The 23,544-nt window shown below is 52.6% G+C and overlaps 2 protein-coding genes across 5 annotated transcripts in view; one reads left to right on the forward strand and one right to left on the reverse strand.

Moving 5' to 3' along the window:
- The first annotated feature begins 2,325 nt into the window (after window positions 1-2,325).
- On the forward strand, window positions 2,326-15,044 carry OAZ2 (ornithine decarboxylase antizyme 2). Its single transcript, NM_001290035.1, is given in 5 exon segments — window positions 2,326-2,550; window positions 11,970-12,127; window positions 12,668-12,843; window positions 13,627-13,712; window positions 13,866-15,044. Coding segments are annotated over 5 exon segments (570 nt in total). The 5' UTR covers window positions 2,326-2,530; the 3' UTR covers window positions 13,997-15,044.
- Window positions 15,045-19,096: 4,052 nt separating this feature from the next.
- ZNF609 (zinc finger protein 609) overlaps window positions 19,097-23,544 on the reverse strand; it is a 203,032-nt gene continuing 198,584 nt past the window's right edge. For 2 of the 4 annotated variants that reach the window (XM_058665679.1, XM_058665682.1), the window contains 5 exons: window positions 22,936-23,302; window positions 21,557-21,732; window positions 21,166-21,382; window positions 20,585-20,663; window positions 19,097-20,312 (listed from right to left, as the gene is read on the reverse strand). In XM_058665679.1, the coding sequence (XP_058521662.1) occupies window positions 20,590-20,663; window positions 21,166-21,382; window positions 21,557-21,732; window positions 22,936-23,302 (834 nt within the window). In that variant the 3' untranslated portion in view covers window positions 19,097-20,312; window positions 20,585-20,589. The remainder of the gene's footprint in view (window positions 20,313-20,584; window positions 20,664-21,165; window positions 21,383-21,556; window positions 21,733-22,935; window positions 23,303-23,544) is intronic. The other 2 variants (XM_058665681.1, XM_058665680.1) reach the window with 2 other exon arrangements.

A 23,544-nucleotide genomic window follows, 5' to 3' on the forward strand; every position in this document is an offset into this window, starting at 1 on the left:
TAAGGGAATGGGAATGTAGGGCCCGGCATGGTGGTCTAACGGCTAAAGTCCTCACCTTGAACGTGCCAACATCGCATATGAGCGCTGGTTCTAATTCTGGCAGCTCCACTTCCCATCCGGCTCCCTGCTTGTGGCCTGGGAAAGCAGTCGAGGACGGCCCAAAGCCTTGGGACCCTGCACCCACGTGGGAGACCTGGAGGAAGCTCCTGGCTCCTGGCTTCAGATCGGCACAGCACCGGCCATTGCAGTCACTTGGGGAGTGAATCATCGGACAGAAGATATTTTTGGCCTCAATAGCCACAACTGAGCTGACCCGAAGCCAGGAGCCAGGAATTTCTTCTAAGTCTCCCACATGGATGTGGGGTTCCAAGGTTTTTGGCCATTCTTTGCTGCTTTCCAAGGCCACAAGCAGGGAGTTGGAAGGGAAGTGAAACAGCTGGGACACAAACCAGCACCCTTATGAGATGCCAGTGCCTGAAGGTGGAGTGCAGGATCAGCCATTTGAACTATTGAACCTGGCAGGGTGTTTTAAAATTTTTATTAATTAATCAGAGAGGAAGAGAAATCAAAATCTTCCTTCTAATCACTGAATTACTCCCCAGATGCTCTCAGCGGGTGGGACTGGGGCTGGCTGAAGGCAGGAGTGAGTGACAAGGACTCAAGCCTGGAGCCATGTGTGCTGTCTGTCAGGGTGTGCACCTGCTGGAGGCTGAACTAGAGGCCGCAAGGAGACTTGATGCCAAGCTCTCAGGTTCAACCTTCATCTTGCAGTGCCGGCATCTCTTATGGGCACCAGCTTGTGTCCTGGCTGCTCTACTTCTGATCCGTCTCCTTGCTTGTGGACTGGGAAAGCAGCAGAGGATGGCTCAAGTGCTTGGGCTCCTGCATGTGCGTGGGAGACTTTTAAAAGGTTTTTTTTAATTGATTTGAAAGACAGAGAAAGATACACATAAGCATAGGCATGCATCATCCTCACCCCCACATCGCCCTGGGAGAAATCTCGCTGTTAATTCCCCAGCAATAGCTGGGGTTAAGGCCGGGCCAAAGTCAGGAGGCTGGAACTCAATGTGGGTCTCCCCGCTGGGGAAGGAGGAATGGGCAGTCAAGTTCACCAGCCATCACTGCTGCCTCCCAGGGTGCACTAGCAGGGAGATGGATTAGAAGCAGAGCGACAGGACGCAGCAAACCCGGCGCTGAGCTGGGGTGTGGGCCGCTGGGGCTATGTCAATGTCGATGGTCCCTCCCAAGGTTGGGGGAATTATTATTTTTATTATTAGTCTGCAAAAGCTTTTATTTGGCAGCTCTAACCCTCCATCTGTCTCTGAATCCCTGAAGTAGAGTGACTGTCCTGAGAAGGTTCTGAATGAGAGGCCACAGTGACTGGCCCTCTGGAGCTGCCCTGTTTCCCTGGGGGCCTTCGCTGGGGCCTCCCTCAGAACTGTCACTCGCCTCCTATTGTGACAGTTTCTCTGTGTGTGGATCCCTCTGACGGGACTGAGCTAGGTATTGGCTGAATGCTCGCACGTGCCCCAGGCACCTAGTAGGCCTTTGCTCAGTTAACTATTCTGAAATAGACCAGTGGACGTGGCTCAAGGGGGCGGTGGATTGCCGAGATCCGGGATAATGTGTGCTCTCCCCGTGGCAGCCTGGCCACACAGGGAATGGAGGTTGTGGGAGCCAAGTCCGGGGACCTGAGAGGTCAGGGCGCTACGCATCGTGAATTTATAGCACTCATCTGTACTAGGGGCCAGCAGAGGTAGCAAATGGAAAGGATTGGGAAATCGGACCCTTGCGTGAGGGGTGGCAGCACCCTCCACCGGGGCTGTCAAGATGAGGTGAAGATGAGGTGACACCCACACAGATAGCCACCTGAGCCGCGAACCATGGGGTGACCACTGGCCTGGGATACGTCTGCAAGACGCAGAGACCTGGCCGAGGTAACCGACATCTGTGGGCCTGGATTCACACTAAGAGGCTTGGGGTCCTCTCAGATTTCTGATTTAGTCGGGTTCCATCAGATACTCTTCCAAGAAGCCACCTTGGCGTAGCCCTGCTCGGGGACGAGCGCTAGGCTAGAGTCAATCCTCAGAAAACTCCCCATGAAACATAACGCCTGTTTTGAGCCTCGCTATCGCCAGCACCGACGTGAGCACGGCAGCCCCACAAAGGCTGCCCTTCATCCCCACACCCCCGCCCCCACCCGACCCGCCGACCACCTCCCGGTGCGCCTGCGCTGACGCGGGGCGGGGCTTGGCCCTTTGTTGTGGGCCCCAGTTTCCCAGGACACCATGCGGCTCTTGGGTGGGGCTATGCAGATGAGGCCCTCGGGGGCGGGGCGGCTGCGGCGGCCGGGGAGGGTCAGTTGGAGGCAGGCGCTCGCTGAGGCAGGAGGAGGGCGCTCGGCCCGCGGCCTGACAGGGACTTAGCCCGCAGAGATCGGCCCCGCGCGCGCGCGACCCCACACCCACCCACTCATCCACCTACCCACTCCCTGCGCCGCCTCCTCCCACCCTGAGCAGAGCCGCCGAGGATGATAAACACCCAGGACAGGTAACGGCCCGGCCCAGGCTCCCCGCCCCCACCCTCCACCCCCTGTGGCTACAGCGGGCCTCCCCGACGTCCAGCCGGCCCTGGCCGCCATCCCGGGGGGCCCGTCCGCCGCCCGCGGCACGGGTCCCCTTTCCCCACTTGAGCCAGCTCAGTCCGAACGCTAGCCCCGCCACCGGGCCTCCTTCCGTCCTTTACCCCCGTTCCTCCAGCCGGGCCCATTCCCCCATCTTGGCCTTCCCTGACCCCTCAAGCCCCCCTCCCACCCAAGACCGAACCCGACCTTCCATTCGGTTCCCCCTCTACCCCCTCCCCCCGCTTCAACCCCGCCGAACGGAGGCTGGCTCATTTCCCCAAATTGGGCTTCCTCCCGCGTCCAGATCCCCCAAATTCTTTCTCATCTTTCCCAGATCTATCTTCAATTCCCTGGCCGTGCATCCTCTCCTGAGCAGCGCGCCCCCAGGCTGGCCGCCCCCTCCCCCCGGCAGCCTGCATCCCCCAGCTCTCCCCTCCCCCACTCTCCTCGGCCCTAATGCTCCTTCCAGCCAGGCCCTCGCCTCTCCCAGTCAGGTCCCCATTTTCCCTGGCTCCCAACGTCATTCCGTCATTTCTCTTCTTTCTCAAACTTTGGACTTGATTCTTATCCTCCTCATGTCCCCTCACCTCCAAAACTTTCTCTGATCTAGAACTTATCTTTCCCCTCCCCCTTCTCATCTTGACTGACACCCCCCCACGCCGTGGGGTCTTCAGGTGAAGTCAGCATCCCCCTGCCCAGCAAAGGCCTGGGGGCTGTCCCGCCTTTGCACATGAGACCCTCTGGTTTGGGCCTTTGCTGGTTTCCTCTCTCCCAAACCCTGGCAGCTCTCCTGGGGAGAGTGAGGGTGCCCGGCTCTCCTGGCCTGTTCCAGGTAGGCTTCATGGCCCTGTGTGTGGTCCTTCTGCCCAACTCTATCGCATACACCCCTCAGAGCGCCCCCAGACGCTATTGCTGTATTGTCCCATCCGCTCCTGGTCTCCACTCTCTCACTTGCGTCTCAGACATCACAGTAGTTCCCATTTGCTTGGCTTCATTCCTTCATCCGCCCCACCCCCCCCCAGGCTGGCAGCTGCCCCCTTCCAGTCCTGAGCTGAAGTTCTTGAGGTCCCCCCTCCCAGAGTCTGCTCTCCCTCCGTACGGCTCTTGCGCTTTGCTTGGGCCCTCTGGTTTGCCAGCAGATCCGTTCGCTGTAAATCTGACTTAGATTGTGTTGTGCTTTATCCAAAGACCAGCCTCTTCTTCGCCTAGGGCTCCTTTCTCACTGCAACGGGTTTTAACTTTGTGTTTCCCGCTGGTTTAACTGCACACCCTTCCACATCACTGCTGGCTTCTCAGCTTTTTTCCCAATTCCTCCCCCCACCGGTGTTTCTTCGCTCTGGCTGCACACCCATTCGAACCTGGGCCGCCCCTTCGCAGATAGAGCGAGCCAGGTGGAAACGTGAGCATTTCTTCTTGAAGCTCCCCAGGTAACTCAGCTCTGCAGCCAGGACTGACACCCTGGGCTCCCTGGTCCGCAGGCCCCAGTCTTTCCCCTCCTCTTCCTCTGGTGAAGACAGTTCTATGCTGACAAGGGCCTCATCTCTGGCATGGGTGTCTTAACCCTTTGCTCTTAGGTACCACGTGCAAAGTCATCCAACTTACTGGACTCTGCCTGTAGTTCACTCTGTTCTCGGCCATTAGCCATTTTTTTTTTTCTTTCAATTCTCAGATTCCTGTCTGGTCCCTCCACTTCCATTTCTTGCCAACACACAGAAAGCAAGTTTACCCATTTTCTGGGCTAGGGTCCATTCTGGTCCATCGACTTTTTCTTTCGGTTCCATTCTGCCCTGAAGTTTCCCTTTTCTGTAATTCTTCCTTTCCACCCATCCTTGCCTGCCCACTTTTATACTCCATCTTTGCTGACTGGGTCCCTCTGGCGCTGAGGAGGTGGAGGTGGGTGTGTACTTGGATGGGCAGGGATGCTGAAGGTGCCCCTCATGGGGCAGGAGACTGGGAGTGTTGAGGATATAGGGCAGGGGTGAAGGGAAGCTGAGAAGGCCAGAGCAAAATGCACTCAAGGTGGGAGGGTATACTGTGGGGTGAATGTCTGCAATGTGGACTTGGAGAATGGGGTTGCGGTGCTTGCCAGAGCCCTCTGGGCCAAGCAGGTCCAGAGTAGGTGCGTGGTGGACTCTTTGCAGGCTGAATGTTGGGAACAACACTGTAAGGGTCTACACTAATGGTGAGGTTGGGTTCTGGTTCTGGTTGCACGCGGGTGGGGTTAGTGTGCAGATTTCCTGCGAGCTTCCTAAGGTGGCAAAACAGGCTTACTGGTCTGCAGGGCCCTCTGCTTAGTGCCCTGGTAATTTGAGGGGCTTGGCTGTGTCAAAGTCAGGTGGAGGGAGGAGCCAGCTGGGCTGCCAGGGCCCCAGGCAGGAGTGAGGCCCTGGATTAGGCTCTTTCGCTTTAGCCAGGGGGTGGGGTGGGGTGGGATGTGCAGGGTGTCTGTTTCCACAGCGTGTTTCCCAGCCTTCCAGGGGCAGCCTGCTCCTAACTTTCTGAAAGGAATCCCAGTGGAGCCCTGACTAGGGATTCTGATAAGAGCCGGATGTTCTTCTCAGTGTTCTTGGTGTTTAGTATCCGCTGCCGCCAAGCTGGGAGCTGTGCTCCCATTGGGTGGGGGATGGGACTTGCAGCTTCCCCGGCTGCAGTGAGAAACTTGGGAGGCGGAGGCTGGGTTTCCTGGAAGCCATACTCAGCCCAAAGTTTGAAAACAGTGTGTTTTGCAAACAAGGCTTTTCCCTTTTAGTTATTGGGGCACCAGTTAGTGCCTCTGAAATGTCAGACTTCCTGCTGGCGTGGCCAGGGAGAGGAAGACAACACTACAAACACACTATCTAGATCTTTTTTTTTTCTTGATGAGGTTTACATCCATGGAATTCAAACTCCATGGCCTTTTTCTACCTGGGGGTGGGGAGGACAGACTTGGGTTCATACCTTGTGACAGTACAGGACTTAGAGGAGACCTAGCTCTAGCTCCATGGCCACAGTGTAATTGAACAGGATGCTGATGTACTTTGAGGACAACCCTTGGGCCCTACGGGTGGGCGTGTTTTGTGACTTGGGGATGTGGGCAGGGCCCAGGTGCACACGGAGCCCTCCACCAAATGGTTTCCTGGGAGGTGGCATTTCTGTCTGTCCCTGGAGGTTTTGGTAATGATTGACACTATGGCTCGTGGAGCGCGAGGTGGTAGGGAGAGCTGGTTTTCTTGAGATGGAGGCAGAGAGAGATTCCTACTGTAGTCAGGAATTACCCCAAAATGTAGACATGCCTCAGAAAGCAGTGTGGACTAATAGAATTTCTAATCCTGCCAAAAAATTCAAATTTAGCCTCAGAGCTGCTGAGAAATGCAAGAAAAGGGCTTGAGGAGTGAGGCAGAGGGATGTTACAAATGTACACTTCTAAAAAATTAAATGAGTAATGCACCGCTTTGTGACTATGGAGTGTCGATTGCAGCCGGCGCCCCGATTTGCGGGGCTGTGCAGCACATCTGACCGCCGCAGAGCAGAAAAGGGCCTTCTAGGTGAGCGGCATTCCTTCCTTGAGGTGAGCAAAACAGGTTGTTTCCTGTTGGGCAGCAGCAGGAACACAAACTGCTCTGTGGAAGATGAGCCTTCAGAAAATGTCTGAGGTCTTTAATGGGGCATAAACAGTGATGTAATTCTATCTTGGGAAAGGAGGTGGAACTATGTGGTGAGCTTACTTTATAAGCCAGATTGAGTTATTTCAAAAGTAAGATGTCAAGCCACCACTGGGCGCGTTCAGCGGCTGTGGCTTTGACAGAACACACGCCGTGCCAGCCGTGGGCACACTCAGTGTGCCTCAGGGACACAGGTCTTTTAGCTACCATTGAAAGTGTGTATCTTGGGAGAATCAACCAAAAATCAGTTTCGCTTTCAGTCTGTGATTCAGAATGGTGATGTCATTCTTTTCTATAATGGGGCTTAGCAATTAGACTCCCTTTGAAACACAAAATAGCGCTAGTGAAAAAAATGACTTAGGCCTGGCATCTGCCCAGGGCCCCTTTCTCAGATGGAAGGGGACTTGGCACTGAAAATTAGCCTCCACAGCCACACTAGACTGGAGGTGGCCACCACCTCTCCACCTCTCTTCCTTTTTCTTTTTCACTTTGTGTGATGGTGGCCCCCAGGTGGTCCCCCTGTGCGCAGGGATTAGTCATGACTGACGTCGCTCTTCTCTGTGTGAGGGTAGGGAGAGGGACACCCTGGATGTTGTGTGGAGTCAGACCCGAGGCATGAATAGGGCAGAAGAGGTTGAAACGGGCAAATGAATACAGAATACTGGGAATGTGGTTTTTGTATCTTTTTATTTGATACCAAAAAGATAGGTGATACCAAGGTCATTTGACCCTTCCTGGCAGGTGTTGGAAACCAGAGAGAAAGGGTGTGGACTTGAATGAGCCGAGGAGGCACTGATTTAAGGGAAACATGATCAAAAGTGTATCAAAGCGAGTTGGAACTCAGCTATTTTGTTAGATGTAGTTAAATGGAAGTTAGGCACAGACGTGCTTTTATATTAAATCCCTTACTCTCTAGTAGGCTGTGCCCTGCTTTTAAGCAAAAGAATAAAAAAGTTAAAAACTAACAAAGTCAACTGAAAGTGATTCTACAATAGAACTTCTTTTATTAAGAAATTTATGGTTAATTCTTTTAAAGTTTTATTTATTTGAAAGGCAAAGCAATAGTGAGATCTCTCATCTTCTGGGTCACGCCGCAAGTGTGAGCGGAACAGCCAGGCCTGGGTCAGCTGCGTCCAGGAACCTGACCGCGGTCTGTGAGCTGTGAGCTGTGAGCTGCTGCCCCCTTGTGTGCACTGGCAGGCAGCTGGATGGCTAAGTGGAATAGGCAGAATTTAAACCGGGCACTCCCATAATGGGCATTTTAGCTATTGTATCACAATACCTGTCTCTTCCATTCTCTTGTTTATTTTATTTTTTAAAAAGATTTATTAATTATTTTTTGTTGGAAAGGCAGATATACAGAGAGGAGGAGAGACAGAAACATCTTCTGTTTGCTGGTTCACTCCCTAAGTGGCCACAATGTTTGGGGCTGAGCCAATCCGAAACCAGGAGCTTCTTCCAGGTCTCCCACACAGGTACAGGGTCCCAAGGCCTTGGGCCGTCCTCGACTGCTTTCCCAGGCCACAGGCAGGGAGCTGGGTGGGAAGTAGAGCAGCTATGGTACAAACCGGTTCCCATATGTGATCCTGTCACATGTAAGGCAAGGATTTAGCCACCAGGCTACTGCATCAGGCCCTCTCCCATAAATAGTAGACTTTTGAAGATAGGATTTGAATGACAAACATTTGCTATGGGGCTGGCATTGTGGTGCAGTGGATTAAACTGGTTACTGTTTGTCTGGTGTTCCATCGTATGAGAGTACTGTTTTGAATCCTGGCTGTTGCCGTCCAGTTCCTTGCTAATGCTCCTTGGAAAAGCAACAGAAGATGGCCCAATTACTTGGGCCCCGTCACACAACATGGGAGACCTGAATGAAATTCTAAGTTCCAGGCTTTGGGCCCTGTCCAGCCCTGGCTCATAGGGCCATTTGTGGAGGGATGAACCAGCAGATGGAAATTCTCTCCTGGTCTCTCTGCCTTTCAAATGCATTTAAATTTTTTTTAGCACCAGAATTTCCCAGGAATAGACTTACCAATGCACTGCCTGTCCGTAGCCACTGCATTGAATGGTAACCTGCTAGGAGCAGTACAGACAGCCGCTTCCTGTCTCTAGGACAGCAGTGTGTGCTATGCTGGGAGCACTCGGGGATCCCGGGGTGCTCCCTGAAACAGCAGAGAAATCACAGGTGCTAACGGAGCCGCGCGGTCATGCTGCATGCTGAATTCCTGACATCCTCATCTCCAGCATGGTAAATTTTTTTCTTCTCCCAAAGCAGGATGTTCAGGTTCAGTGTGACACATTTGATTCTCCTTAATCAGCCTGAGCTTTTTAAGTCTCTGGATTGGGGCTGAAAAGGCAGAGTTATGGAGAGGAGGGAGAGAGATCTTGCATCTGCTGGTCCATTCTTGAAATGTTTGCAGCAGCTGGAGCTGAGCAGATTTGAAGCCAGAAGCTTCCTCTGAGTTGCCCATGAGGATGAAGGGTCTTAATGACTTGGACAATCTTCTACTTTCCCAGGCCATAAGCAGAGAGCTGGATTGGAAGTGGAGCAGCTGAGACATGATATGGGATGGCCGCACCACAGGTAGAGGCTTAGCCTACCACGACAGCTGGCCCCCCAAATCATCCTTTTGATAGTGGTGATTAACCATGCCTGCCCATCCACCCCCACCCCACTGACCAGGATATGTGCTGAGTGTGAGACCAAACGTGATGTGGACCTTATGATGACTTCTGCTTAGAAATCAGTGTCTCCTGGGCTACTTCTAATGAGGCTGGTGGCATACCTTGCCACAGTACCATTTGATCACTAACCACTGGTACTAGAGGAGGCCATTCAGTCCTGGGCAAGTCCGTGCCCTTAGTCTAACTGCTGGCATACCCATCTCCCCTTCGTTCTTCAGAAATGACAGGTATTTTGAAAGAGAGGCAGTATAGTCATTCACAGTAAGTAATAACAGGTGGTTTATAATGAATGAAGATAATTATTGAGATCTACTCTCTATTAAACTTATTGCAAGCCCCAGCTGTTTCTCTTAGGGAACTGGAACTGGCTCCTGAAACACTCCGCTGGCATGGCACCTCCCCTCCCCCAGCCACTTGCTCACTTGCTGCCTTTTGCAGACCTTATGAGGCAGGGGTAGAGTGTCTCCAGGATCCTTGTGTCTGAGAGTAGGGAAGTTATTTGTTACCCTGGTATCTTTTTGCATTCATTTGAAGAGAGATATCAGGAAGCCAGCAATATTGCAAGTTTATAGATTATTGCTAGACACAGAGCTTGCTCCATGGGTTATTTCTAGGAAGACAAAGGGATTCTGTGTCTTATTAAAAAAAAAAAAAAAGCACCTCACTTCATCCTACTCAGTGCAGTGGTTTGACCCCAGTGCTGCTGCTGTTTGCTGGTGACAATTGGCCAAGATGCAAGGTGGTGGCTGGAACACGTGACAGAGGCTGAGTGTAATTCAGTCGCCTAAAGACCATTTGAAGAATAATTCCCTTGGAAGTAGGTGTCTGTCACCAGAATTCTAGAATTCTGCTGGGTCTCAGTGATCTAGTTGTTTTATGAACCCAAGCAATTCTCATAGTAGAAAAGGCAGCGTCCCTTCCATCTGTCCTCATCTGTCTTGCCCAGTTATTGGGAGACAATAACTCCTGTCTGTAAAAACAGTCTGTGGCATAGTCCTCAGTCTTGCCCTTCCTGGTAGCAGGTGTAGATAAGGCCTGCGGGCCTTTGGAGGAGGTGCGTTTAGTTATTAGACTTAGATGTCATGTGGCTCCAGGCCATGGCCACTTCCCTGGGAACTTGGAACCCAAGACATTTCCAAGTGTACTCTCATGCTTGCTGTTGAATCCTTGAGAGAAGATCCAGAAGCTGAGCAGTGCTGCGTTTGGGCTTCTGGGTGAGAGGGTCTGAGCAGACTACCCCTTTGGTTATCACACTATTGTCATGTAAGGGGCAGGTTCAGTTCTGTTGCTGTCCACTTAGAAGAGCCTCGGACTCTGCATTTTATATAAAGCAGATAACAGGGTGAAGAGTGGTTGTCTCATATGGTTTTATAATTGGTTTGCAGGGGGAGAGAAAAGGCCTTATTTGCTGATTTCTGTGGTTTAAATACCCACATCCTTCTCAGCAGATTCAGGCTACCAACATAAAACATTCAGCACAGAGATGCGAAAGGGGCGTGCGCAGTTGTCAGCTGACTCCAGCACACCCCTGCTGCATCCCCTCTGTCTGCGAGGCCTGCAGCTGCCAGGAAACAGACACAGGAGAGAGAGGGCCAGAGACGGGCAGGAGTTCACAGCCAAGTGAGATGTAGTATCAAAGAAAAAAATACACTGAGGGTGACCGACTGCCTGTGTAGATGGAGTGACCACATGGCAGGGGACCAGTCTTCCAGCAGGCTGGGTTTTTTATAGTTTGGGACCTTTGAGGGGTGATCCTAGGTATGGGGGAATTCCAAGAAAATGCAGGAATGAGCCAGGACCCAAAGCATTTCAACTTTCAGTAGGTCTTGTTCCCTGGGGACAAGCAAATGCAGAGACTGGGGTGGGGGCAGATTAAAATGGCCTTTGGAAATGCAGTGTAAATTAAGCTGCTGCTGGCTGATTCCCTGTTTGGTGCCTTATTTCCAGGGCATAAGGCACAAACTTGTATTCTTGCCCCCTTCAGTTATTGTCTGTTGTCCAGGGTACAGTCTGTATAACTCCTGTTGGCAGCCCTCCTCCTCGCCGCCACCTTCCCCACAGACCTATTCTGACCACATCAGTATTTCCTGAATTCCCACGCTCAGATTGGGATGGGACTAGCAAAAATTGGCACACTGGGGACCAACCCAGATGCTGTGCCATTGTGCACCTCTGCTTTGGCAGTCAAATCTCTGTTTTTCCTTTTTTTTTTTGTAATATTTTTATTGAAAAGGTATATTTATAGAGAGGAGAGATAAAGATCTTCCATCTGTTCGTTCATTCTCCAAGTGACCACAGCAGCTGGAGCTGAGCCAATCCAAAGCCAGGAGCCAGAATCTTCTGGGTCTCCCACGTGGGTGCAGGGTCCCAAGACTTTGGGCCATCTTCCACTGCTTTCCCAGGCCACAGCAGGGAGATGGATAGGAAGTGGAGCAGCCGGGATACAAACCATATGGGATGCTGGCACATGCAAGGGGAGGACTTTCGCTTACTAGTCTGCTGTGCTGGGCCAAAATCCCTGCTTTTACTTCTTAGTCAGAGGCATCTGGGCAAATCCTTCCTCATTCCCATTCCTTTGTTGAGGAACAAAGGAATCCCCATCCACCTGACTTCCTGAGGCCCCATATGCTCCTCTTGGGCCTGCTGTGAATGGGGGGGATTCTGTCACATGGGCTGTTGGCTTTAACGGAATAGGGAGAGAGACTGGCAAGAGGGATAACTCAAGCAGACGCGCTGAGACCCAGGTCCTTCCAAGGTGTGCCCACCCAGTGCCAGGTGTTTTTCCAGATGTCTGCTAGCCACCCCTCTGGTCAGTCACATGCTGCTGGACTTCATGGCCCTCCCAGGATCCCTTATGCCTCTGTGTTGGTGGGTTCCCTTGATACGAGCAATAGAAGCTAAAGCTGAGGAGACAAGTGTTCTGTTAGAACACCTGTTTAGGGAGAGTGAAGATAGGGATTGGGCTGGCTGGAATCTTCAAGTGTTGCTGTTGACAGTCTTGCCCTCTTTCTCTCTTGCAGTAGTATTTTGCCTTTGAGTAACTGTCCCCAGCTCCAGTGCTGCAGGCACATTGTTCCAGGGCCTCTGTGGTGCTCCTGATGCCCCTCACCCACTGTCGAAGATCCCCGGTGGGCGAGGGGGTGGCAGGGATCCTTCTCTCTCAGCTCTAATATATAAGGTAAGGAGGACCCTGTGATCCAGGGACCCCTGGGGCTGTGCTCAAGGCCCGGTGTGTGCAAGGGACCTGGAGGGAGTCTGAATCAAGGCTGCTAAATGGCTCTTCAGAGCACTAGGAGGAGGGGAGCAGCACCTTTTGCTGCCTTCTCACTGATGTGGTTGCAGCCCACAGTTGGTTTCACTTTTCCCTAAGCCTGGGATGGAAGGTTAGCCAGCAAGCTAAAACTTGAGCCCTGGAGACTGCAGTGGGCTCCACCTTCCTCCACGGGCAGGCCTGGGTTATTGAGACCCTAGCCACACATGTTTTCTCATTTGTGCTTCGTGCTTCCCTTTCAGGCAGGGAAGGGGAAGAAAAAGGTGTTTTGGGAAAAGCATGGGGCTGGTGGGGTGGACAGCCCCTGCATCAGCAGAGCTTAGTGTCCTGCTAACCTGAGATTGGCCCGAGAGGCCGCCTAGTGCCACTTCAGTTAAGGAGCGGATGGTGGTGGTGGTGGTGGCGGCCGGAACAGGGGCTGATCTACTGTCTTGCTTCCATTTCCAGGACGAGAAGCTCACTGTGACCCAGGACCTCCCTGTGAACGATGGAAAGCCTCACATCGTCCACTTCCGGTATGAGGTCACCGAAGTGAAAGTCTCTTCCTGGGATGCAGTCCTGTCCAGCCAGAGTCTGTTTGTCGAGATCCCAGATGGATTATTAGCTGATGGGAGCAAAGAAGGGTAAGGAGCACACGTGGAAGGAAAGGCCACTGCAGAGGAGGGTCTGGGTTGATTGGGGATTTGCAGGGGACTCGCTCTCAGCTGCAGACTGCCCAGGTGGCCAGAAGTGTGGCACAGACATATAGGTTAGAGTCACAGCACAACACTGTCGCAGTAACCAGAATCCTGACACTGCATCATCCTATAGTGCCCAATTTCCAGCAGAAATCAGGTTTCTGTTGGGCCCTGCAGTGGTGCAGCTGCAAAGGCAAGACATAGAGATGACCCTTGGGGCAGCCGTGTGTGTGTGTCTGTCTGTCGTTCTTTGGAGTGGTGGTTGGGGCAGCCCAGTGTGTGTGTGTGTGTGTGTGTGTCTAGTTCTCTGGAGTGGCCCCAAGCTCAGGAGCATGGAGGTCCAGGGTGTCCCTCTCTGTGGCAGGTGATCTTGGAGGATCAGTTTCTATGCTCTGGACTATCTTTGAGCTGTATTACTTCAGATAGTGTTGGAACACTCAGTATATTTTACAGAGTGAAGTGTTGCCCAGTACTAGAATGAAAACAATGTCAAGTAAGAGTGTTAAACAGAGACGGTTAGTGTTATTTTTAAATGAAGAACCTAAGATTCCTTGGCAGCAGTGGATCCCACCTCCCCCTAACTCCTGGGGTCTCCCCAGAACTTCTGATACTGCTGGCTGTTAGCCTTAGAACAGCCTGGTTTTATTTGCCTCCAGGGATTAGGGTGGGAGTGGGCCCAGGGGCAGGACCAGGGAGGTGATGGCTATGAGTAGTTTGTGCACCCCACAGATTGTTAGCACTGCTCGAGTTTGCTGAAGAGAAGATGAAAGTGAACTATGTCTTCATCTGCTTCAGGAAGGGCCGTGAAGACAGAGGTGAGGGGCACTGGGGGCCAGGGAGGACGGGGCGGGCTGTGGTGCAGCGACACGGGATGGTGGAGGCCACCTCCAGCTCCCTGGGGCCTTCATCAGGGCTGGTTCCATTCTGTTCTCATCGGAACCTTTTTTTTTATCTTCTTTCCTCTGCAGCTCCACTCCTGAAGACCTTTAGCTTCTTGGGCTTTGAGATTGTACGTCCAGGCCATCCCTGTGTCCCCTCTCGGCCAGATGTGATGTTCATGGTTTACCCTCTGGACCAGAACTTGTCCGAAGAGGACTAGTGGGGATGCTTTGCCCAAGAGCACCAGTGGGGGCTGAGGGGGTAGTTGGGCAGCCCTGGGGCAGAGCGGAGGCCTCCCCACTGTTGGGCAGGACGCTGAGGGGCTCAGGGTGAGGGCTGCCGCCTGTGTCCTCGGGATTGACGCGTTGAAGTTGTTTCCCATAAAGAACAGTATAAACATATTATTCACATGTAATCACCAATAGTAAATGAAGATGTTTATGAACTGGCATTAGAAGCTTTTTAACTGCTCTGTGTGATGTGCTCTATCTAGCCTAGGGGAGGACTTTGCCTAGCTGGGGAGGGAGTGCCAGCGGCCAGGCCTGGAGTGTCGCTGGCCAGCACTGGCAGCCTCAGGTGCCCCTCCTGCTGTTTTGGTGGTGTTTGGTTTTTAAGACTGACTTGTTTCCTTTCTTTGCTTTTTGTTGCCCCAGGGGCTCCTGAGTGTAGGCTTTCCCCGCCCCTGGGCAGTATCCTGGAGCTGTTTCCTGACCTCTGCCTGGGCTTCTCTGTGCAGTTTGTCTGGCCTGGAGCAAATGGGTCTGACCACCCCTTCTTTTCAGCTTAGTGTTATTCTGGCATTTGGTTAAACCGGCTTAATCTGTTCATTGTTATCAGTGCATTTGAAATAGAGGCGTTGAAGTTCACCTCCCCAACCAGGGTTTTTTAGATGTGTCTGGGACTTATAAAACACTAGCCAAACTCCAGTTCTTACATCGCCACCACAAGTTCTTGCTCCTGTGCCAGGGTCACGAAGAGCAGAACGGAGGAAGAGGAGCAACTCAGGGCCTGGGGATTGTGGGGGGAACAGGTCGTTAGGGCCTGGCTGCCTCTGGCTGGCTGAGTGCCATGCCGGCTGCCTCCCCAGTCGGGCTCCGAGTAGTGCCTGCAACCTGGGCGTGCAGAAGTGGGCCACCCTTTACTGTTTTCACCCAACAGCTTGTTCTAGGGGAGAGGAAGGGGGAGAGCTCTAGTTTGGGACGGGGTGGGGGTGTCAGGGAGGCCAGTGTGTTGTGTTAACTGTGTCAATAAACTGATTTAAAGTTGTGGTTGTTCTGTTCTTTATTATTCCCAAATTGGGACCAACTTCCTCTCACTAATGTTTTTCAAGTCCAGAGTCTAGCTTATTAAAATGTGGGTCCTTAGCCCTGAGGAAAACGAGAGCTTGGCGATGCAGAAGAACTTTCAGGCTGCAGTCCCTGGGGCTGCTTTACACTAAGACCGAGAGGGGTTGCTAGGAGTCTGGGATGCATCGCCTGAGCCCCAGGAGAGATGGTGTGTACAAACAGCTTTCTTTGGACCACAGACTAGCCAGGAGCGAAAGCATTCTTACCTGTTGTATCTAGAGGGTTCTGCCATCCAGGAGCTCCCATCTTCTGTTTTTTTTTTTTTTTTTTTTTTTTTCCTTTTGGAGCCAGTACCCCTGCGACATCAGCCTGAAGACTCACCTCTCTCTGGCACTAACTAGCATTTTCCCCTTTTTTTCCAAGTGAAGGGCATATTTTTCTGCCTCTTACAGCTTTCCAGTCATTGCCTGTTGGCTTTCAATCTGTCTCCAGGTCTTTGACCTACTGTCACGTGCTTTCCCATGGCATTTGTCTTTACTGTGGTGAAAGACGTGAGTGCAACACCCCGAGTCCATGGATACCTGTGGGCTAGAGATATGCAGGTAAACTAGCAAGGTCTGGCCACTAGCTTCAAAGTAGTTTAGGATGGCTCAAAGGCCTGGGCCCTTGCATCCATGTGGGAGATCCCAGGGAAGCTCCCAACTTCTACTGGACCCAGTCCTGGCAATTGTCATTTGGGGAGTGAATCAGCAAAAAGAAGATCTCTCTCACTGTCTCCCCTTCCCTAACTCTGAAGTAAGTATATCTTAAAAAAAAAAAAAAAAGACAAAACTCGACCCTTTCACTTTCTTCCCAAACCCTGAGTGGATGAAACATGCTTGAGGCTCTGCTGCCATCTGCTGGTGGTTCCTCTTCAGTAGAGCAGGAGTTGAATGAATGAGACGCTGGGTCCCACTCTTGACTTCCTTCTCCAAAACCTTTCTCTGTTGAAGGCCGCCGACAGGAAGGCATACCCAAAGGCTGCACTCCAACTAAAAAGCAACTCAGTGTTTTATGGGGCAGAGGGGTGGAGCTGGACAGGAGAGGTACGTGAAAGGCAAACTAAATCTAAAATTTAAGAACAGGGACATTAAAAACTTTATTCAATAAATACAACAAATAATTTAAAAATATACTTCAATTCCAAAGCCAATTAAGAAAAGGAGTAGTGAGAAAGGGAAACACAGACAAGGAAGGGAAAGAAGAGGTTGAACAATGGTCGGGCTGTTTCAGAATGTATCGCCCTTTGAAATTCTGGTAATTCTGATCAAATGCTCTTGACCCATTAACCCTTAGCCCTTGTTCTCATAGGGTCACTCCAGTAGCCCACCAACTCCAAATGCTCAATCCCCCCGGGGCATTCGGGAGGCTGTTTCCTGCTCATCCTCATCTGCCAGGCAGGTTTCAATAGTGCAAACTCTTGGGCAGAGAGCTCCCAGCTGCATAGTTTCACAGGTGTGTCCAAAGCCAGGGCCTCTGGGAGATGGGTCCCAGAGCTGCCAAGGGTCCTAAGCCACTTTGGTGAATGGGATCTAAAGGTGAGGAGAGGTCAGGTCACAGGGTCAAGCTCCTGGACTAAGCCAGAAAACTGGTGGGCAGGAAAGGGCTACAGGGCAGTAGTCGGGCCTTGCTGTTAGCCAGGGTGGGGTAAGCGAGGACGTGAGTGGAGCCAGACCGGGGAAGTCTGGGAGCTTGGGAGGAAGAAGAGTTGGGGAGAAGGAGGTGGCAGCTCAGCAGCAAACTTCAGGAGAAATAACCAGCAGCCCTCACAGATTTTTGATTGTCTCTTAAAAAGATTTATTTTCTCTTCTTGCCTAAATGTACAAAGGCAAAAAGAGTACAGTTTGTATATATATATATATATTTATATATATATATAAAAAAACAAGGAACTTGGTAATGTACACTTTACAGAAGGGAAGAATCAGGAAGACTGAAATTAAATCCAACAGAGCAACACCAATGGAACAGAAGCTATGAACAACACTGCCCCTCCAGCCCGGGCCTCCAGCTCGCCCCAACCTGCTCCCAGTGGGAGGGCTGAGCACCAAGGCAAGCGGGTGGGCTGGGGCAGGAGGGGCTGGGGACAGGGCCTGGGAGGGGCTTGATCCCAGGGGGCCCACCGCAGGGAGTCATTGGAAAGCTTGCTGGGATGCCCTGGTAATAAAACAAATGATACAGCCCCAGAATTAGGGGGCCAGCTAGCTGCCCAGTTAACTTGGGGGCATCAGGGTAGACATGTGGGTGGTGAAAAGGGTACATGGGTTAGTAAGTGACATGGGTGGCCTCAACGCCCATGTGTAAGAATTCTCTAGCCCTTCTGCAGTCTTGCCTCCTAACTCCCTAGATAAGTCCTCCCTCCCCTTTACTCTGGAACCTGGAGAGAAGAGACTGAAGAAATCACTATTGGATTTCATAGGGTCACCTCTTACCCTTCTCTGTGGTTCTTTTGATCTTGAGGTTTATGGAGAGAAGGGGGGAGGGACATTTCATATCTATACATTGACATGTGCGAGGCAGGGGAAGGGGACCAGAGGAATTGACGCACCTTCAGTGAGGGCCAAGTTGCCATGAATCCGGAAGAGCGGCGATCCGGGCCTTGGCAATCTCACCTGGGGATGAGGCTACTTTCCCTTAGCTGCTTCTCCCTGGGGAGCCCGGGGAGCAGCAGGTGTGGCTTGGAGAGAGGCTGGGTCTGGTGGTCTGGGCCCTTAGCAGCAAATCTGTGCAGAGCTGGCTCATGGGGCTGGGAGCCCTGGTGAACGCTCCATGACTCTGGTGACTGTGCAGGTGTAGGGTGCCACAGAGAGCCCCTACATAGGGGTCTCTTCCCTACAGAGAGAGCCTGGGAGAGTATGGCCAGTCTCAGAATTCATCTAGGATCCCCGGAGTTGCTGCGATCCCAGGGAAAGGCAGGGATCAGGGGCTGGAAGGCAGTGCCAACTCTGCCACTGTGGCTTCTGCCTGCTCTATTGCGAGACTTGGACATAAGGATCAAAGAGCCAAATGGTTTTTAAAGGGAAAAAAAAGATAAAAGCTGTTCCCTTCTGCAGAACCCAAGGCTGCCCTTGCTAATACAGAAGTTCCTCCTCTCTGTGTTACAGAATGAAGTGGAAAGAGCAGGAAGGTGGGACTACCCCTGCCCAGCGAGAAAGACCATTTCCTCCCAACAGTTTCTTTCTTTACAGTATGTACAGAGCACACCTTAGACCAGTGCCACAGATAATACAAAACACACAGCATTATTTAAAAACAAACGGCAACATAGCTGGGCCTTTGTCTCCGCCCCGGAGCAGCCTGGGGTTCACTGGACTGAAATTCAGCTACCCTCTCGGCGGGGGGGTGGTGGTGACTCAGGTGAGGTGAGGTGAAGGTGTCCACACCTGCCACTTCCTTGGATGAAAGGAAGTCACTGCTCAGAGCACTGCCCACTGGGGCAGCAGGCAGAGGGGCAGCTGGTGTGTTGGGGGAGAGGTCTAAAACAATGGGTTGTCTGGGAGGAGTCAGAACATGACTCAGACGAGAACAAGGACATGGAAGCCTAGGGTAAGGGCTGTGGGTAAGAGTGGTTCCCCTTGGAAAAAACATCCCTAGGCTTCTCTGTGAGTAGGGTCAGGGGTCTTAGGAGCCACCCTCTCCTGGGCATTGTGCTTACTGTCCCCCAGCACACTGTTCTCCAGAATGAAGGGGAGCCGAGCTCCTCCTCATCACTTTTGGCTGTCTGCTCATGAAAACACCCTTCAGCTTGGACTCGGGTCTGTGGTCATTCTTGGTCTTAATCAGAGGGTCAGGAAGACAGAAGGGAGGAGAAAAAAGGGCTGAGTCCTCTAACGTGCAACAGGAGCTAGGGCTCCTCATCTTGGGGAGGAAGCGACTCCAGGACACAGGGCGGCAAGCTGGGACTAGGATACTGTGTTTTGGAGGGCTGAGAACTGCTTGCCGCCCCAAGCCACAGCTCTACCGAGTGCTCAGCTCAGTACGCCACGCCAACGCCGTGAGCAGTGATTGGAGGCTGCGTTCCCAGGTCTAAGGAAAGGATAACCTCCTAGGGCCAGAGGCCCTTATACCAAACACATGTGTTAAAACACAGCTTATATTGGCACATATGGAGGTTATAGACTGGGCTATATAAAATGTATTTATGGACAGGAATTGGATTATATATGTGTATATATATGTATGTATCTGCGGCCCTAAATGAGGAAGACACTCAGAGGGTGGAATGAACAGGACATCACCAAGGACCGCTGTGGGCAGGCAGGGCCTGTCTTCTGGGCCTTGCCCTCCAGTGACCAAGCAGACTGAGGTTCCCCGTGCTGGCGGGGAGGAAAGACTAGTTTACCTGCCTGAGTCTTGAGGGGTGAGCAACAGAAAAGAAGAGGTGAGAGCAGTGTGGGTATCCCCCTGGAAGAGGCATCCAGGGGTGAAGAGGGAGGAGAAAAGGGCCACGAGTTGGGGTGAGAAGCAGCAGGACTGAGGGGGTGCAGGTTCCGTGTCACAGCCTCCACGCTCCAGTGCCATGCTGTGGCCGGAGCCCCTACCCTCTGCCTGACAGGGAGAGGCAGCCCGAGGCCAGGGTGGGCGAGGGCCCCGGTTGGCCTTCCCAGGCCAGGCTCTGAGCGCTTCTGTGTGCTCATGTGAGAGGGAGATTTCTCCAGGTTCAAAGACCTTGTTTTCCCCGATAGGGAAAACAATCCCCCCATTTCTTTCCTGAGATTCTAATTCCTCCACGTGCTGCCAATGCCCAGGGCCCACACCCCTGGGGAGCTGCAGGAACTGGGGATGGTGGTGATGACGGGGAGGGGGTATGGCTGCTGTGCTGTCTTCAGCCCTTACCCAGTGCTTGCAGGACCCTCCTTGGGCCGGGGGCAGGGAGAACTGCCCTGGCAGCAGACCAGGGGCTGGGGGAACAGAGCAGTGACTTTCTCTGGGCTGAGGCCGTGCTCCCCTGGCTGCTCCCTGTGCCTTCATCTCCACAGAGGCCACGACAGTCTTAGTTGTGGCCCAGAGAATAAATATTTTCGCTAAGTACCAGCTCGCCAGCTCCCGAAGAAGAGGGTCATGGAGTCCAGGGGTCTCCCTTCAGGCTTAGTGGAAACGGCAAACAGGATGATCCACGCCATCTAACTGATGTCTAAGTGGCACCTCCAGCATCTCCTGGGGTGAGCCAGTCCGGGCCGTGAAGCCGACTTTTTCCGGGCACTGGGTGTCCTACAAGAGAGACACACGTAGATAGCCAGGCACTTGGCCTGCTGCCGCAGCGACCACAAGGTGGTGCTCTAAGAGAAAGGAACCACAGGGGAGGCCAGTACTGGACACAGATATGCCCCGGGAGACTCTTGGTTTAAGAGGCTTGGCCAGGGTTGCTGTTTTCAGATCACAGACCCCACACTGCTCTCCCTCACTGACTTCACAGGGATGCTGTGACCCAGAGAGCAACTCTCTCTGCTTTGTGTTGCCCCACAGGAACAAAAGCTACTTACCATTCTCACCTCCTGGGGGGCGGGTAGAGGGAGGGAGTGGAGCCTTGCTGGCTAGCAACAATGGCTGTGGACGAGAGCCCTGGGTGGGCAGGAGAACATGTTAGTGCACACTCACAGAAGCTTGCCACTCTCTTAGCACCTGCTACCTGTTGCCCCAGCCCCTGCCCCAGGGGGCCCTGGGAGCTAGGCACAGGCAGGAGTTTCTCCTTAATCCGCAACTCTGCTGAGATCAGGGTGCTGACACAAATGTTGGGACTTGGACATTTACAGAGGCTGAGGATAGATGACAAGGCTGGATTTTTTTTGTTGTTGTTGTTCTAATTTTTCTGGCTGTGGGAACACCTGCTCTTTATTCTGAAGATCAAAGCCAATGTTATGAAGGCCTTTTAGAGACCTGAAGCTCCAAAGGAAGAAATAAACATCACAGAATTTACTGACTGATCGCAGGAGATTAAGACACTGGGCCGGGCCATCAGACGCTCAAACAACCAAAATTTTCACAGGGAGAGGTGGTGAAAATATTACTGGGGCCAGGGTGGCAGATGAGGGACAAAAGCTAGGAGGTGGGTAGACTGGCTTACCTGCTGCATAGGGGAGGTTGTACTGTGCTGGGAGCAGCGAGTACCCCAAGTGGTGGTGGTGGTGGTGTGTGGACATCAGGCGCTGGGAAGGAGAAGTGCGGGGCCGGTCGACGCTGCGTTCACCCCCGCCTGCTCCCCCGACGCTGCTACAGCTGCTACCGCCCCCAACCACCCCACAGCCTCCCCGATCTCTCTCCTGAGAAGTTTTATCACTTATCTGGAAAGGAAAGCAGACACACAAAAGCACTGCAGTGAGTGAGACACACCCACCCCACAGCGAGAGCTGCACCGTGCTCTGAATGTCAACTTGCCCACCTTCTCCCAGACCTCAGCTCTGGTCTTACTGCGCTCTGCCTACTGGCCAGCGTGCCCATACCTGTGCTTCCCTTACCGTGGGAGACTTGCTCTTGTAGTGACTTGCATGCTGCTGCAGGATGTCCAGGGCTTTGGACTCAGAGCTGGCTTTACAGCTGACACTGGGGCTGGCCCGTGCCTTCTCAGCATCTTCACCACCTGAGACCTTGCTGCCGTATGGGGAGAAAGAGTAGCTGGAAGGCAAATAAGAACCTGGAGAAGGAGAAACAAAGTGGTCAAGGGACAGGCGAGGTGGGCAGTTGGCTATGTGAGCTTGGTTAGGCAGGTGTCAGGCGTTCCTGGCTTAAGCTAACTGGCTGAGGGGAGTGGTTTGTGCTTTTGTCACTGAGAGCTGCAGGGAGGTTCTCTGAGGGCTGTTGGGAACTTGCCCCACTCCCCCACTCCTGCAGCCAGCTATCCCAAATCCCCCAGGAACCTGGAAGCAGTCTCAGGTGATCTGTCTTGGAGAGGGGTCAGAATGATGTAGAAAGATCAGAGGATTGGGAGGCAGATGGCCTCACGATTGCCTCTGAGACACAGCAGCTGGGAAACCTTTGGCCATTTTGAGCTTCCACTTCTCCAGCATCAAAGTAAAGGTACCAATATTTATTTTACAAGGTGATGAGGACAATTAAAGACAGTGCACAAATCACCCAGGACAGTGTCTGAGACACAGCAAGCACTCCCACAACAAGTGGGGCAGTGATTTTTCTACAGACAGGGGCAAGTAACCTCAGAGCAAGTGGTATCTTCAGGGTTAGACCATTTCCCATGTCACTCTATCCAGAGTCTGCTTACAATGATGTCACCATCAAGGCTGCTGTGAGGTGCGGGTTAAGGAAATGTCTTGCCACCCTCAAAGCAGCTTGCATACTTCCCCCTCCACAGGCAACAGCAGCAGCGGCAGGAAGAGCGTCTCTCCTAAGGAAGCTCTGGCTGGGATCCCCACATCGCCTCATATGGTGTGCCCCATCTCTGCCCGGTTTCTCATCCTGCAGCTGAACGTGATGGTGCTGCTCTGAGTTTTATCTGTTCCCCATGTCTTCTCTGCTACACACTGTGAGCTCCTTGCATGAAGGGAGCAGATCTTCCCTGCCTCTGCTGTACTGCACATAGTGTCTAGCACAGTGCAAAACGCACCTGGCCTGGCAGGGGCAGCGCTTTACCTTCAGTTACCAATCACAACACACTATAGAGGCAGCTTGAATGAGGGAGAGAGAGGTGGTCCCACACACAGACTAGGGGGCACTAAAGGAACTATGGGCTCGAGCGGGCCAATCCACACATGGACATGAACACACAGGGCTGTCCTCAGCACAAGCCTTTGAGGGCTGAGCAAAGATCTCTGGCTTTAAACTCTGCGCTTCGTCTCCCTTCCCAGTGAACAGAACGGCAGCTGGCCCTTGGGTGCTGTACCTGGGTAGTTCTGCATCATCACAGCAGGCATGCCCCGGTAGCTGGGGTGGTTGGGGTCATAGGACTGGCTGTAGGAGTAGCCGTGCATGTAGGGAATGTAGGACTGGTGCTGGGTGAGGGGGGAGGACACAGGCACATGGACACTTGGCCGGGGCTCCTTGCTCCCAAGGCGGGACTCCTCAGACGTGGGCAGCTTGCAGTCACTACTTGTGCTTTCCTTCCCATCCTCCTTGGGGACAGAGTCCTTACTCCGACTCCTTTCCTCCTTCAATTTGCGGTCCCGCTCCTCCTTCCACCGTTCATCCTCTGACTTGATGTCGGAGTACTTGGCAGGATAGACATACGTCCACATCCGGGGCTCTGCCTCCTACAGCAATCACAGAGCGAGGACTGAGCGGTGCACAGATAACCCAGGGATGCATTTCCAGCCCAAAGTCCCAGCAGAAACACCACAGCGGGTATTGCCCAGGGGCAGAAAAGGATCTTGCCTCTATTGATCTTTGTCTACAATCTAACTCTGGCCCTTAATAAATAAATAAATATTGAATACATAAATAAATAAATAAAAATTAAAGCTTATTTGGAAGGAGAAAAGGTTCCGCCATGGCA

Source organism: Ochotona princeps, chromosome 6 (assembly GCF_030435755.1).
Source record: "Ochotona princeps isolate mOchPri1 chromosome 6, mOchPri1.hap1, whole genome shotgun sequence".
NCBI classification, from domain to species: domain Eukaryota; kingdom Metazoa; phylum Chordata; class Mammalia; order Lagomorpha; family Ochotonidae; genus Ochotona; species Ochotona princeps.